We start from the raw sequence: 14,231 nt of genomic DNA on the forward strand, positions 1-14,231 counted from the left end.
AGACTAGCAGTGCTTTGAGACACACTGGACAGCTGGGAGTGTGCATCTTGTAAAGAACAGTTAATTGTTGCTGCAACTGTTCGATGATGACTCAGCTTGCTGATAGAATAATGCTGTAGGGTAAGGTCCTCATCCACCCCACAAGAGTGGAGAGGTAAATGGTAAATGGTGCATTTATATAGCGTCTTTATCCAAGGCGCTTTACAGAGATTGTGCATTACATTCACCCATTCACACACACATTCATACACCGATGGCAGCGGAAACCATGCAAGGCACCAACTAGCACATCGGGAGCAATTAGGGGTTCAGTGTCTTGTTCAAGGACTCTTCGACAGTAACTCTGGGGGAGCCCGGGTTCGAACTGGCAACCTTACGGTTACCATCCAGGCACTCTACCCCTGAGCCACCGCCGCCCCATTACGGAGGCATTACGGATCTTCGTCAACGGCAGGGAATGTGTTAATCGCATGCTTAATCGCACAGCAATATTTGCTCTGAGAAGCATTTTTTTGGTATACGAGTGAATCAAGAATTAAGCAATTAAACAAATAAAAAATTATATATATATCATATATCCTATATAATCCTAGCGCCATGCGATGCGTCGCAAATGGGAAGAATACAATAGCGGGAGGGCGATGCGAGTGCTGTACTTGTACCCCTTTGTACTGTACTGTACTCCTTAGTATTGCACTGTACTGTAACGTTGTCCTCTGTACTGTACTGTACTGTACTGTACTGTACTGTACGGTACGGTACGGTACGGTACTGTACTGTACTGTACTGTACTGTACTGTACTGTACTGTACTGTACTTCTTTGTTCTGTACTGTAATGTACTGTACTGTAGTCCTGTGTACTGTACTGTACTATTATTGTTCTTCTTCTTCTTATGATTATTATTATTATTATTATTATTATTATTATTATTATTATTATTACATGGATTATTGTTCTGATGTGAGCTTGTTTGTAAATGAGTGAGTTTACAAAGAAGCTTATTGTTATTATTATTATTGTTATTAGTATCGTTTTGATTGATTGTCATTAATATTGTTATTATTATTCGGATGTGAGCTAAATAGGGCTGTTGCATTTCCATTGTGCTATGGCTCCACCTAGTGACCATGTACAGTACTGTCCCCTTCGTCTGTACCAGGCCAGTACCTAGAGGTACCTATAGGTTTTTAAAAGAACCTGGGTACCTCTGGAAGCCACACCTCTGATGGGTGTGGTTTAGTCTTAAGGGGTGTGTTTTTTTCACCCACTGTGTAATATAATAAACGGACAGTAGGTGGCAGTAGGACAGTAGGACAGAGGCCAGAGCAACAATATTTGCCTCTGAGATGTAGTGGAGTAGAAGTAAAAGTATTGGAATTCATGAATACTAAAGTAAAGTACAAATGCCTCAAAATTGTACAGTACTTAAGTAAATGCACTTACTTTCCACCACTGTGGAATGGTGAGTGACTTTCTTAATATCATTTAAATATAAAAACTTAAATTAATAGGTTTACCATGCATGCCAAAATAGGATCTTTTCAATGGTTTTGTGATGTCATCAGGAGTAAGTCAGTAACAGTTTATATTTACCCCTGACTGTCACTAGGCTCTTTGAATATGCTTTCTCAAAGCCTGTATCTGTTTAAGAGTAATAAAACAAGTCTAAGGTTTAATCCAGGGGTTTTCAACTGATTATGAACCAGGGACCACCACCCTGACTGAAACTTAACCTGGGGACCACCACCCTGACTGAGAATCAACCTGGGGACCACCACCCTGACTGACAATTAACCTGGGGACCACCACCCTGACTGAGAATCAACCTGGGGACCACCACCCTGACTGAAAATCAACCTGGGGACCACCACCCTGACTGAAAATTAACCTGGGGACCACCACCCTGACTGAGAATCAACCTGGGGACCACCACCCTGACTGAAAATCAACCTGGGGACCACCACCCTGACTGAGAATCAACCTGGGGACCACCACCCTGACTGAGAATCAACCTGGGGACCACCACCCTGACTGAAACTTAACCTGGGGACCACCACCCTGACTGAGAATCAACCTGGGGACCACCACCCTGACTGAGAATCAACCTGGGGACCACCACCCTGACTGAAACTTAACCTGGGGACCACCACCCTGACTGAGAATCAACCTGGGGACCACCACCCTGACTGAAAATCAACCTGGGGACCACCACCCTGACTGAAAATTAACCTGGGGACCACCACCCTGACTGAGAATCAACCTGGGGACCACCACCCTGACTGAGAATCAACCTGGGGACCACCACCCTGACTGAGAATCAACCTGGGGACCACCACCCTGACTGACAATTAACCTGGGGACCACCACCCTGACTGAGAATCAACCTGGGGACCACCACCCTGACTGAAACTTAACCTGGGGACCACCACCCTGACTGAGAATCAACCTGGGGACCACCACCCTGACTGAAAATCAACCTGGGGACCACCACCCTGACTGAGAATCAACCTGGGGACCACCACCCTGACTGACAATTAACCTGGGGACCACCACCCTGACTGAGAATCAACCTGGGGACCACCACCCTGACTGAGAATCAACCTGGGGACCACCACCCTGACTGAGAATCAACCTGGGGACCACCACCCTGACTGAGAATCAACCTGGGGACCACCACCCTGACTGAAACTTAACCTGGGGACCACCACCCTGACTGAGAATCAACCTGGGGACCACCACCCTGACTGAAAATCAACCTGGGGACCACCACCCTGACTGAAAATTAACCTGGGGACCACCACCCTGACTGAGAATAAATAATAATAATAATAAAACAAGTCTAAGGTTTAATCCTATTTAAAGAAATAGGCCTATCAGTTTTTTTTCTTCCTGAAAACCCTAAAAAAAATAACTTAGGCATAACTAAAAAAACATTGCATGGATGCACCTGGGACGTATCCTCAGTGATGTATCCTGAGGTCATTATTTTAAGAAGAAGACAACATTGAAGTGACATAATGGACACATTCCTTTGTTTTGTTTTGTCTTGTTTGATTATTGTTCAATGACATTCATTTGGAAAACTGCTTTGGGGTTAAGCAGAGGAATATACTGAGGGTGGAACCCCCCCCCCCCCCCACTCTCTCTCTCTCTGTAGGCTGACTACTGTATACAATTAACATAACCTGTTTGGCTAGACACTGGGGAGAGAGAGTCAAATACTACTAAAAGATTGCAACAGACTAGCATTTTTAATCAGCACAAACCAGGACATGCTAAATACAGGCATGTTTGGGTACAGAGCCTGCTTTTAACTAATTCAGATGGCATTTGGCATTTGGGGTCCTCAGAACAGATTGTTCAAAGACTGAGCTTAAATCTGAATTTGCTACACCAAATCATAAGAAAACAAAAAGAAAGCTATCTCACACACTGGAACAGATCTACTCAAAACCAGAGCAAAATGGAATGCTATTTAGCTCTAAACAGGGAATACACATTAGTAGAATACTTGAGCACAGTAACTGACCCAAAACTAAGGAAAACTTTAACTCAATATAGACTCAGTGAACACAGTCTTGCGAGGAGAGCACAGTTGGCACCCTGGCACCATTGTTTGGGACACAGCTAAAGGTGTTGAATGCGCCGTGGGGGGTGGGGTAATATGAACTGTCTTGCCAGTAAACTGAAGTTCCCTGGCAAGTATTAAATTAAATTCGTATTTAACATCATTAAATACGAATTAAAATACTCTATATTCTCTTGCATCCAAAGAGCCTAAAGTATTACCGATTTCCAATACTTTTACTTCTACTCCACATCTCAGAGGCAAATATTGTAATTTGGCAGGCAGACAGACCCTTACTATCAATCTATTTTTTTAAAACCTCCTTTTTGTAAAGAAAAACACTTGTTTCCCAATAAGTCACTTTTAGTTTCTATAAATAACAAATCAAAATGAGAATAATAAAAGGTTTAACAACTTTGGGTATTATGCCCTAACATTATTTAAATGTTTCTTTAAGATGAGATGACTTGTAACATTCTTGTTAAGCTCTAAGTAAGTAAAAGAAAAAAAGAGACAAATAGTAAATACAAAGTTCAACCAAACAATTACGTTTTTTGGCTGTTACAAATTCTTCTACTTTGTAGAATGTTCACATTGTTTGAACAGGTAAGACTATAAGAGCGAAAGTGTGACTACTAGTGCAATTTGATCTGCATGGCTCAGCCCTTCAGTGATTTGTGCCCTCACTTTATCATACTGTACATGCCAGGCAACACACGTGTGGTCATATGCGACCTGCATGGCATTTTGTAACGTGGTTCTGCAACTCTCTAAGCCCTTCCAGCCTTTCAAAGTGTGGTGTTAGTTGGATTCGGGGGTTGAGGCCAAGTAGTAGCCTGACCAGCTTATTAGCATGTCTAAAGAGACACTTGAAGCTGGAGATCCTATCATATCGTTCTCAACCTGTGGGACCCCAGATGACAGTGAAGTGACAATTTAAGGACTTTTAAGACTTTTATAATGCCTCAAAGGCTCTAAAAGAAAAAATACCATTACTGCATCAAAAGTAATCAGCAAACCATGCTATAAAAACTGGTCAAACTGGTGAAAATAGCCGATCTACAAGTTCACAACGAGCTTGTAGATTGGCTATTTTCACAATATTTATCTGTGGAACCATTCTGTTGCTTGTCTGGGTGGGGGATCCCCAGTTCAAATATGATTACTTTGGGGGTCCTCAGAACAGGGGGTCCTCTCAAAAAAAATTACAAGATATATTGTGCCAGTTCAATTCTTGTTGGGAGCGTACCTATGTTCCCCAGGTTCTATGTTCCCCACCATGCAAAAAAGGTTCTTTGTTGAATATTTTGTTTTACATGCTGTAATTATACAGTTTGGCTGATTATTCCAATGAATTGGATTCAGTTGTAAAAAGAGCTGGCTTATTTAGTGGGTGGAAGGGGCCCGGTTGAAAAGTAATATAAAGTAATATGTAACTATATTACTCTTGATTCCAAGTAATAAGTAATGTCATAGTATTACTATTTCTAATGAGTAATAAGTAAAGTAAACATATTACTCTTAAGTAATATTGCCCCAGATGACAGTTGGTAACCATTTGGTTACCAACGCTCCATCATTTAGGCTGCATATGGGGACCACCTGGAATCCCCCCAAGGACCACTGGTGGTCCCCAGACCACCTGGAACCCCCCCAAGGACCACTGGTGGTCCCCAGACCACCTGGAACCCCCCCAAGGACCACTGGTGGTCCCCGGACCACCTGGAACCCCCCCAAGGACCACTGGTGGTCCCCGGACCACCTGGAACCCCCTCGAGGGCCACTGGTGGTCCCCGGACCACCTGGAACCCCCCCAAGGACCACTGGTGGTCCCCGGACCACCTGGAACCCCCTCAAGGACCACTGGTGGTCCCCGGACCACCTGGAACCCCCTCGAGGGCCACTGGTGGTCCCCGGACCACCTGGAACCCCCTCAAGGACCACTGGTGGTCCCCGGACCACCTGGAACCCCCTCAAGGACCACTGGTGGTCCCCGGACCACTGGTTGAGAACCACTTATTTAAATGCACTAAGGGGGTAGCTTCATCTCTCTGCTAAGGGGGTCCCTGCTTCATATCTCTCTCAGCTAAGGGGGGTCCCTGCTTCATCTCTCTCTCAGCTAAGGGGTCCCTGCTTCATCTCTCTCTCAGCTAAGGGGGTCCCTGCTTCATCTCTCTCAGCTAAGGGGGTCCCTGCTTCATCTCTCTCTCAGCTAAGGGGGTCCCTGCTTCATCTCTCTCTCAGCTAAGGGGGTCCCTGCTTCATCTCTCTCAGCTAAGGGGGTCCCTGCTTCATCTCTCTCAGCTAAGGGGGTCCCTGCTTCATCTCTCTCTCAGCTAAGGGGTCCCTGCTTCATCTCTCTCTCAGCTAAGGGGGTCCCTGCTTCATCTCTCTCTCAGCTAAGGGGGTCCCTGCTTCATCTCTCTCAGCTAAGGGGGTCCCTGCTTCATCTCTCTTTCAGCTAAGGGGGTCCCTGCTTCATCTCTCTCTCAGCTAAGGGGGTCCCTGCTTCATATCTCTCTCAGCTAAGGGGGTCCCTGCTTCATCTCTCTCAGCTAAGGGGGTCCCTGCTTCATATCTCTCTCAGCTAAGGGGGGTCCCTGCTTCATCTCTCTCAGCTAAGGGGGTCCCTGCTTCATCTCTCTCTCAGCTAAGGGGGGTCCCTGCTTCATCTCTCTCTCAGCTAAGGGGGTCCCTGCTTCATCTCTCTCAGCTAAGGGGGTCCCTGCTTCATCTCTCTCAGCTAAGGGGGTCCCTGCTTCATCTCTCTCAGCTAAGGGGGGTCCCTGCTTCATCTCTCTCTCAGCTAAGGGGGGTCCCTGCTTCATCTCTCTCAGCTAAGGGGGTCCCTGCTTCATCTCTATCTCAGCTAAGGGGGTCCCTGCTTCATCTCTCTCAGCTAAGGGGGTCCCTGCTTCATCTTTCTCAGCTAAGGGGGTCCCTGCTTCATCTCTATCTCAGCTAAGGGGGTCCCTGCTTCATCTTTCTCAGCTAAGGGGGTCCCTGCTATTAAGACTTAATAGCTCTGCTCATCATGGGCCGACGCCACCTGGTGGTTGAATAGCTACTCCACACTCCACAATAAACCTGTGGGTGTGGCTGAGAATCTGGGGGTGTGTCTGTGGGTGTGTCTAACATAGATACCTGTAGGTACCCATGGATGTCATTTTGAGATCGAGGAAGAAACGGATAGGATTGTACCGTATGATACGTGCACTGTATGGTGACGTGACGCTGCGTGTGTGTGGTTGTGCTTAAATAGCCAATGCGAACTGTCTAATCGTAATAGTTAGGCACAAACCAACTATTGTCGAAGAACAATGTTGATGTAACTAAGAGATTCGCTGAGTGAGCTATATTTTATATACAGAGATTTTGAAGGAATAAGCAAAATCGTGAGGTGACAATTCCTCTCCTTCCGTGTTTCTCTTCTCCTGCGGACTTGGAGAGGGAGATCAGATGATTCAGATCACAGCAGCCAGAAGGGGAGTGGCTGAGAGCTAGCCAATTAGAAGACGGGGCAGTGTTGCCAGGTTCGCGAATTGTAAGCGAGTCGTAGTGTGTTGAATGGCATTTGAATGCCATTTGTGGGCTTGTGAATTTTGCTCACATGTTGTCATAGACCTGGCGAATTTGTGCTCACTTGCATACATTTGTGCTCACTTGCATAAATTATGCGAATTTGCATAAAGCTCACGTGACATGTTTACACTTGTAATAATAGATACTGTATATATATATATATATATATATATATATGTGTTCTCAGTATAGAAGAACCAATACCTGCATGGCTCCATTTGTACACTCTCAAGGACCTGGACCCCTACATTGAGAAACCATATTGTTTTAAACAAACTGTAAAATGAATGGACAGAGCCAGGCCCAGTGGTTTCTACACAGACCGTTTTGAAGACACCTTTCTTTGGTCAAATTGAAATCTTTGAACTTTCATCCCTAAAATGAAACCGGAAACGACTGCTATTGGCTGCACCCGCAGCGAGGGTGGGTCTCCATTCGTGCCTAACCATACCATACATAAACATACCCTACTTTATCATTAATTTTGTCATGAACTGTGTACTTTTATTGTGTAGTTATGTTCCTAGTGTTTCCTGTCGGCTCTATTTGTTGCTACATGTCTTGTCTCATGCACCTACCCTGATTGCTAATTTGAATCCACCTGTGTCATGTTCAGTTCCAGCCAATCATGTGTTGATTGTAGTTATGTTTCACCTGTGTCTAGTTAATCTGTGTCTATTTAAGCTTCCCTGTGTTCAGTGTTCCTTTGCCAGAAGTTAATGTGTATTCCTGATGTCTGTGTATATGACCTGCTACACTGCATTGTGAGTGTTGTGTTAATACATACCATTGGACTGCGCAACGCTTTGCCTTCTTGGTTCTGCTTCTGGGTCCTAACCTGACAGATTTTATAATTAATTTACTAAAAAGCATATCATGATGATTAAAAAAATAATACCCGGTAAAACTTTAAACTTGCAACTAGCAAAAGAGAGCTGATCCAGAAGGCAAAGCTCTATACCGAGCAATCTTCGTTCATACTATACTCACCTATGCTCATGAAGTGTGTGTCATCATTGTCATGATTGAAAAAAAAAGAGTTTTCCCAGACCAGTGCCTGGCATCTCCCTTAGAGATAGCCGCAATTTGCAACTCTAGATTTTTTTATAATGGGATGAATCTAGCCCCTCTCGGAACCCCCTGGTCAGCCCAATCCGAACCGAACCGGGCTGACCCGTAGGGTCCCTGTGTAATGATGTGTTTTCGTATGGAAATGTTGGAACGCAGACATAAATACCTTCGGTAACGTGTTTCTGTGCTGTTTGAGGGCTTTTGTTCATTTGAGGGCTTCTGAATGTGTGAACTCTAGTTTCCAACGCACACCGCTGCGAATTCTCCTGTGCTGCGGAAGCCGTTAAGTATTTTTAATCTATGTTTGACCGATGTGGAAGCTTTGATTCCTCTCTTCCTGCCTTGTTTATTGACATCCAATTGTACCGCCTCCAGCTGTGCGGTTGGCTAGCTATGTAGAGGAGAGTAGAGTAGAGTTTTATTTGTTTTGGTCATTATAACAAATCAATCAAATCAATACATTTTTTTTGCAAAAGAAACATACCAAAAAGGTGTAGGCTGAAGCCAAAGCTTATAGTGCCTACCCTTCTAAAAAATAAATGGCTTTCATAAGTAAAATAGTACAACAAAGCAAACAGAAGGGAGAAAAGAAAAAACAACAAAAACAAACAAACATAACATAAAACAAAAACAAAGACAGACAGGACAATACAGTTAACAGGAACAAGACAAAAAAAGAACAAAAAAAACAACAAAACAAAAAACAAAACACAAAACGAGAAAACAAAACATATCAATGTTCTATATGTTTCTACTATTTTTGATCTATACAATTTTTTACATTTATTTAATGTACAACAGTTTTTTAGTTCATCATCTAATCAATTCCACAGCTTGACCCCTCTGACCGATATGCACCTCTCTCTGATATTTGTTCTAGTATTTATTTGTTTGAACATGGAATTGCCTCTTAGACTGTAGCGACTCTCTCTAGGCCAGAACAGCTCTTGGATACAGCTCGGGAGCAGGTGATTGTGTGCCTTATACATTGTTATTGCGGTGTTTAGATCTACTATATCTTTGAGTTTTATGGTGTTTAGTTGAATGAATAATAGGTTGGTTGGTGCGTAATAATCAGATTGGGTGACAATTCTTATGGCTTTTTTTTGAAGTAGGAATATTGGCTGGATGGTTGTTTTGTAGTTGTTCCCCCATACCTCCACACAGTAATTGATGTATGGGAGTACGAGGGAGCAATACAGCATATATAATGAGTTCTGGTTTAGAATAGGTTTAGCTTTATACATTATAGCAATGGTTTTAGATAATTTTGTCCTTAGATTATTTATATGCGGTTTCCAATTACGTTTACTGTCAATAATTATACCTAAGAATTTATTCTCAAACACGCGTTCAATTTCTACTTTGTTTATCATGATTTTAGCCTCTCTGTTAATTGATCTATTACTGAAAATCATGAATTTAGTTTTATTTAAATTTAGTGATAGTTTATTAATGTCGAACCATTTCTTTAATATTGTAAGCTCATTTTGAACTGTATCCAAGAGCTGATCTAGGCGTTTTCCTGAGCAGCACAGACTAGTGTCGTCAGCAAACAAGCAGACAATTGTTCAAGTCGCTCCGGTCCGAGTCCAAGTCGAGTCCCAAGTCATTTGGTCCCAAGTCCAAGTCGAGTCCCAAGTCAAACCAAACCCTCAGGTCCGAGTCCCAAGTCGAGTCCCAAGTCATTTGGTCCCAAGTCCAAGTCGAGTCCCAAGTCAATCCAACCCTCAGGTCCGAGTCCCAAGTCGAGTCCCAAGTCATTTGGTCCCAAGTCCAAGTCGAGTCCCAAGTCATTTGGTCCCAAGTCCAAGTCGAGTCCCAAGTCTTTCTGTTGTGGGCAAGTCAAGCCGAGTCACAAGTCGAGTCACAAGGTTGTGTCAAGTCTAGGCATGCCACGGTATGAGATTTTACAGTATGGTACGGTGCCGGTATTGATAACCTATACCTCGGTATTCCACTGTATTTATATTAAATAAAAATCAATAAAAAAAAGATTACCCCCCCACCTATGTCTAGTGACTACCTCCACCTCCTTATAAGCCCTTCTTTGTTCCCCAACCTGCAGACATACATATCTTATTTTTTTATGATAATTTGAATTTTGTTATTTGTCTTGTGACTTAATGATTATGAATTGATTACCCAGGACCGAATGGAAACAAGACAGCAAGGACTTTTTTCAGTGATCCCTTTTTGGTCAGTGTTTGACTGTACCCTATACTGATACATTTCTGCCAATAAAGTATTCAATCAATGAATCAATAGATATTCCCCACTGTATTTCACTGTACTATGGCTCCCCCTAATGGCCGTTTTGTACCCTTTACGCTTTAGCAGAGGTAGTGCAATCTGCGCATGTCACTGTATGCCTCCGTGTTGACACTATAGTTCACACTTAGTACATATGGAAATATGGAATATACAATTGGATCTGGGTGTCTTTCAGCAACACTAACTCAAAGGTAGGAAGCAACTTTTCAATCTACTGCAGCTGTGTGGTGAAAATAAATGTTTTGCCTTAGTGTGCGAGTGGAGTTGCTTTGCATATGCGCAGTATGCTGCCCACCGACGCTGTATTCAAATACCATATGCTCGGAAACAAAACAAGTCACGAGTCATCTTGTCTCGAGTCGAGTCGAGTCGGGAGTCATTGGCTGGCAAGTCGGAGTCGAGTCTCAAGTCTCGTTGGTCTTTTACCTTCCAAGTCCGAGTCGAGTCGCAAGTCTTTACATTCCAAGTCCGAGTCAAGTCGCAAGTCGTCAAATATGCGACTCGAGTCAGACTCGAGTCGAGTCACTATGACTCGAGTCCAATTGTCTGCAAACAAGACACAGCTCATTTGTTCCAATACATTGCAGACGTCATTTATGTACATAATAAATAGCTTTGGACCCAATACAGAGCCCTGTGGGACTCCATATGTGATTCCTTGCTCTTCAGAATCTACACCATTCATGTGTACAAATTGTGTTCTGTCTCCAAGGTAGCTCCTTAACCATGAGTTTGCAGTTCCTCTTACACCGTATCTTTCCAGTTTTTTCAATAATAGTTCATGATGAATAGTGTCAAAGGCCTTTCTCAGGTCAATGAATACCCCTACTGTATATTGTTTGTCGTCTACTGCTTTCGATATTTGTTCTACTAGATCTATGACTGACATTGAAGTGGATCTATTTGCCCTGAACCCATATTGATGGTTACTTATTAAGTTATGTTTATCTATAAAACTATCGAGTCTGGCCACAAACAGCTTTTCTAGGATCTTGGAAAATTGTGAGAGCAGAGAGATTGGTCTATAGTTTGTGAATTGGGATTTTTCGCCGGTTTTGAATATTGGAATGACTTTTGCCGTTTTCATTTTGCTAGGGAAGATGCCGGTTAGGAAGGATTGGTTACATATATATGTGAGTGGTGTTACTATGGTGTTTATAATATCCTTGACAAGCATCATATCAATATCTGTATTGTCTGTTGATTTTTTATTTTGGAATTTTTTCACTATTTCTATGATTTCCTTTTCATGTACACACCTTATGAATATAGAGTATGGATTTTGTTTAATATTTCTTTCATTTAAATTAGTAGTATCTCTCGGCTCCACAATCTCTTTTGCTAAATTAGGTCCTACGTTTACAAAGAAGTTGTTAAATTCATTGGCTATTTCATTTGTTTTATTTAGTATTACATTATCTTTAATGAATTGTTTTGGGTATTCTGCTGGGTAAGACAAGCAGATCGCAGAGTGGGGAGTCAATGGAGGGTATTGCAACTCTAGATTCATCCCATTATAAATAAATCTAGTTGCAAATTGCGGCTACCTTAGAGATAGGTTGAGATGTTCAGTCTCATGAGAGAGAAGTAGAGCTGCTGTTTCTTCGCCTGGAAATGAGACAGTTTAGGTAATGTGGGCATCCAGTAGGCTACGTATGCCTCCCGAGCTGCACCTCCCACCGGGAGGAGACCCCGGGGCAGACCTAGGATCAGATCACATCTCCACACTGGCCTGGGTACGAATCAGGATCGCATCAGTTGCTACTGTTGCTCTGGAGATTGAAGGCTGGAAAACGCTGCTCAAACTGTTGCTTCTGCGATCTTACTCTGTAAAATCGCTTGAAGATGGATGGATGGATGGACTTTAAACTAGCGAAAACAGTGTTTATGAAAATGTTTACTAACTAGCTCCTCCAATATCCAGCTTTTGGTGTGTCCACAAACTTTGTCCTACACAAACATTAAATTCCCATTGACAATGAATCTGAGCAAATAGACATAGGCCCTCATTTATCAATGGTGTATAAATTCTGCCTTAAATTCGATTGTGGGTTTTTCCGTACGTTCATGTCAGCACGGCATTTATGAAGTGATCGCAAACAGCTGATCCTTGCGTAATAAAAATGTGATGGCTTAAATCAATATGGCACACCCTATAAAATCAAACCTCACCCTCGTTTTTGCAACATGAATAACTGGAATACGATCAAACAACATAGGGAAAGAAGATGAATAACTGGAATACAATCAAACAACATAGGGAAAGAAGATGGAAAGCCAATAAGAATTAAGAAAATAGTTTCCAACCAAACACCTCTCGCCTCGCAGCCTCTCATGTCCCCCCACACACACAGACGCACGCACACACAACTTCCACGCCCAACTGTGTGTTGTATATTAAATAAATTAAGATATATTGACGCCTGAACCATGAATTATATAAATAATAGCTTTTTTTTTTTTTTTTTTAAGATATTTTTTTGCGGCTTACGCCTTTATTGATTTTCTAAGGGACAGACAGTAGGCTGACAGGAAACGGGAGAGAGATGGGGGGATGACATGCGGTAAAGGCCGTGTCGGGTCCGGGAGTCGAACCCGCGGCACACCGCGACTGGATCACCAGTCTGGTGCCCAGACCGTTACGCTACGGCCTGGGAATAATAGCTTCTTGCCTTCGTTGTTGAATAACACTATCACATCGTCATGATTGGATAAGATTGGACACACACAGCCCTGGCATAGCCGCACGCACGCTGCTGTTTTGCAAAAATATTAATTGTGTCCTCTGTTACTGTGGTCTGTGACACCACGTTTATGAGCCATGACAGATCGATAGCCAGTGGTGGTCAATTATATGAACGTTTATGGAGTGACTGATTATTATATGAATAAACTGGTGTGTGGTGTGGTCGTGGGTTTATGCTTGAACGAGGACGAGCAGAGGATATTGCACATAACTCCAGAAAGACATGGGCCTACTGTAGATTACAGTAGCCTATACCCACGTGGGAGATATCAGCTGCAGCAATCACTCCAGTGCCTCTCCATGTCATGAAAATAGTCAACATGGCTGCGTGATGGTCTCCCAAAATCCTCGCATGTATGCATTCATCCAAAGCTGTTTAAATGGCTTAAGCATCTTACTTTCAACATTGTTTTTAATTGCGAGATTTTAACTGCTTGTACAATTGGGAATATCTTATCAATTTCATATTATATGCCTTTACAATTTATTTTTCACATACCGGTATATAATATTTTATAGTTTTATATACATTTTAAGAGTGAATACATATGTTTAGATGCCTGTACAGCCTGTCAGCTGGTCAGTCAATGCTGCCCCGCTTGTTTACGACAGAACAGGTGTAGGACAAAGCCTATGACAGCTCCCGATCTGACGTGATATTTGGCGTTCAAAGTTCAAAGTCACGCTGGAATGATAAATGCAGAAAGTTGTGGTGATTCCACGGTACGACGCGTTGATAAATGAGGGCCTATAGTCTATTATAGGTCATGATGATGTACGATAATAAGAGCGCCCCTCACTTCACATGCGTGTGATTTTTGTTTTTCCAGAGCACTGGCGGATATTATGAGGCAGCAGGCTCAACCGTCTTCGCAGTACGAGCATGAAAACATCACGTCCATGGAGAGCTCGCCCAAAGAGGAGACCCCCGTCAGAACCTCCAAGAACCACTACACCCCCGTTCACACCAAGATCTCAAACCACGGTA

General features: G+C 43.0%; 1 protein-coding gene across 1 annotated transcript in view; it reads left to right on the plus strand.

The window, feature by feature from the left end:
* The window catches only part of LOC310868474 (shisa family member 6), a gene marked incomplete at both ends in the record, with an annotated part of 127,459 nt that overhangs the window by 14,071 nt on the left and 99,157 nt on the right, over nucleotides 1-14,231 (plus strand). The window contains one exon of the mRNA XM_083778932.1: nucleotides 14,074-14,228. Within this exon, the coding sequence (XP_083635058.1) occupies nucleotides 14,074-14,228 (155 nt within the window). The remainder of the gene's footprint in view (nucleotides 1-14,073; nucleotides 14,229-14,231) is intronic.

This window comes from Protomyctophum parallelum (assembly GCF_964188405.1).
Source record: "Protomyctophum parallelum genome assembly, chromosome: 13".
Taxonomy (NCBI): domain Eukaryota; kingdom Metazoa; phylum Chordata; class Actinopteri; order Myctophiformes; family Myctophidae; genus Protomyctophum; species Protomyctophum parallelum.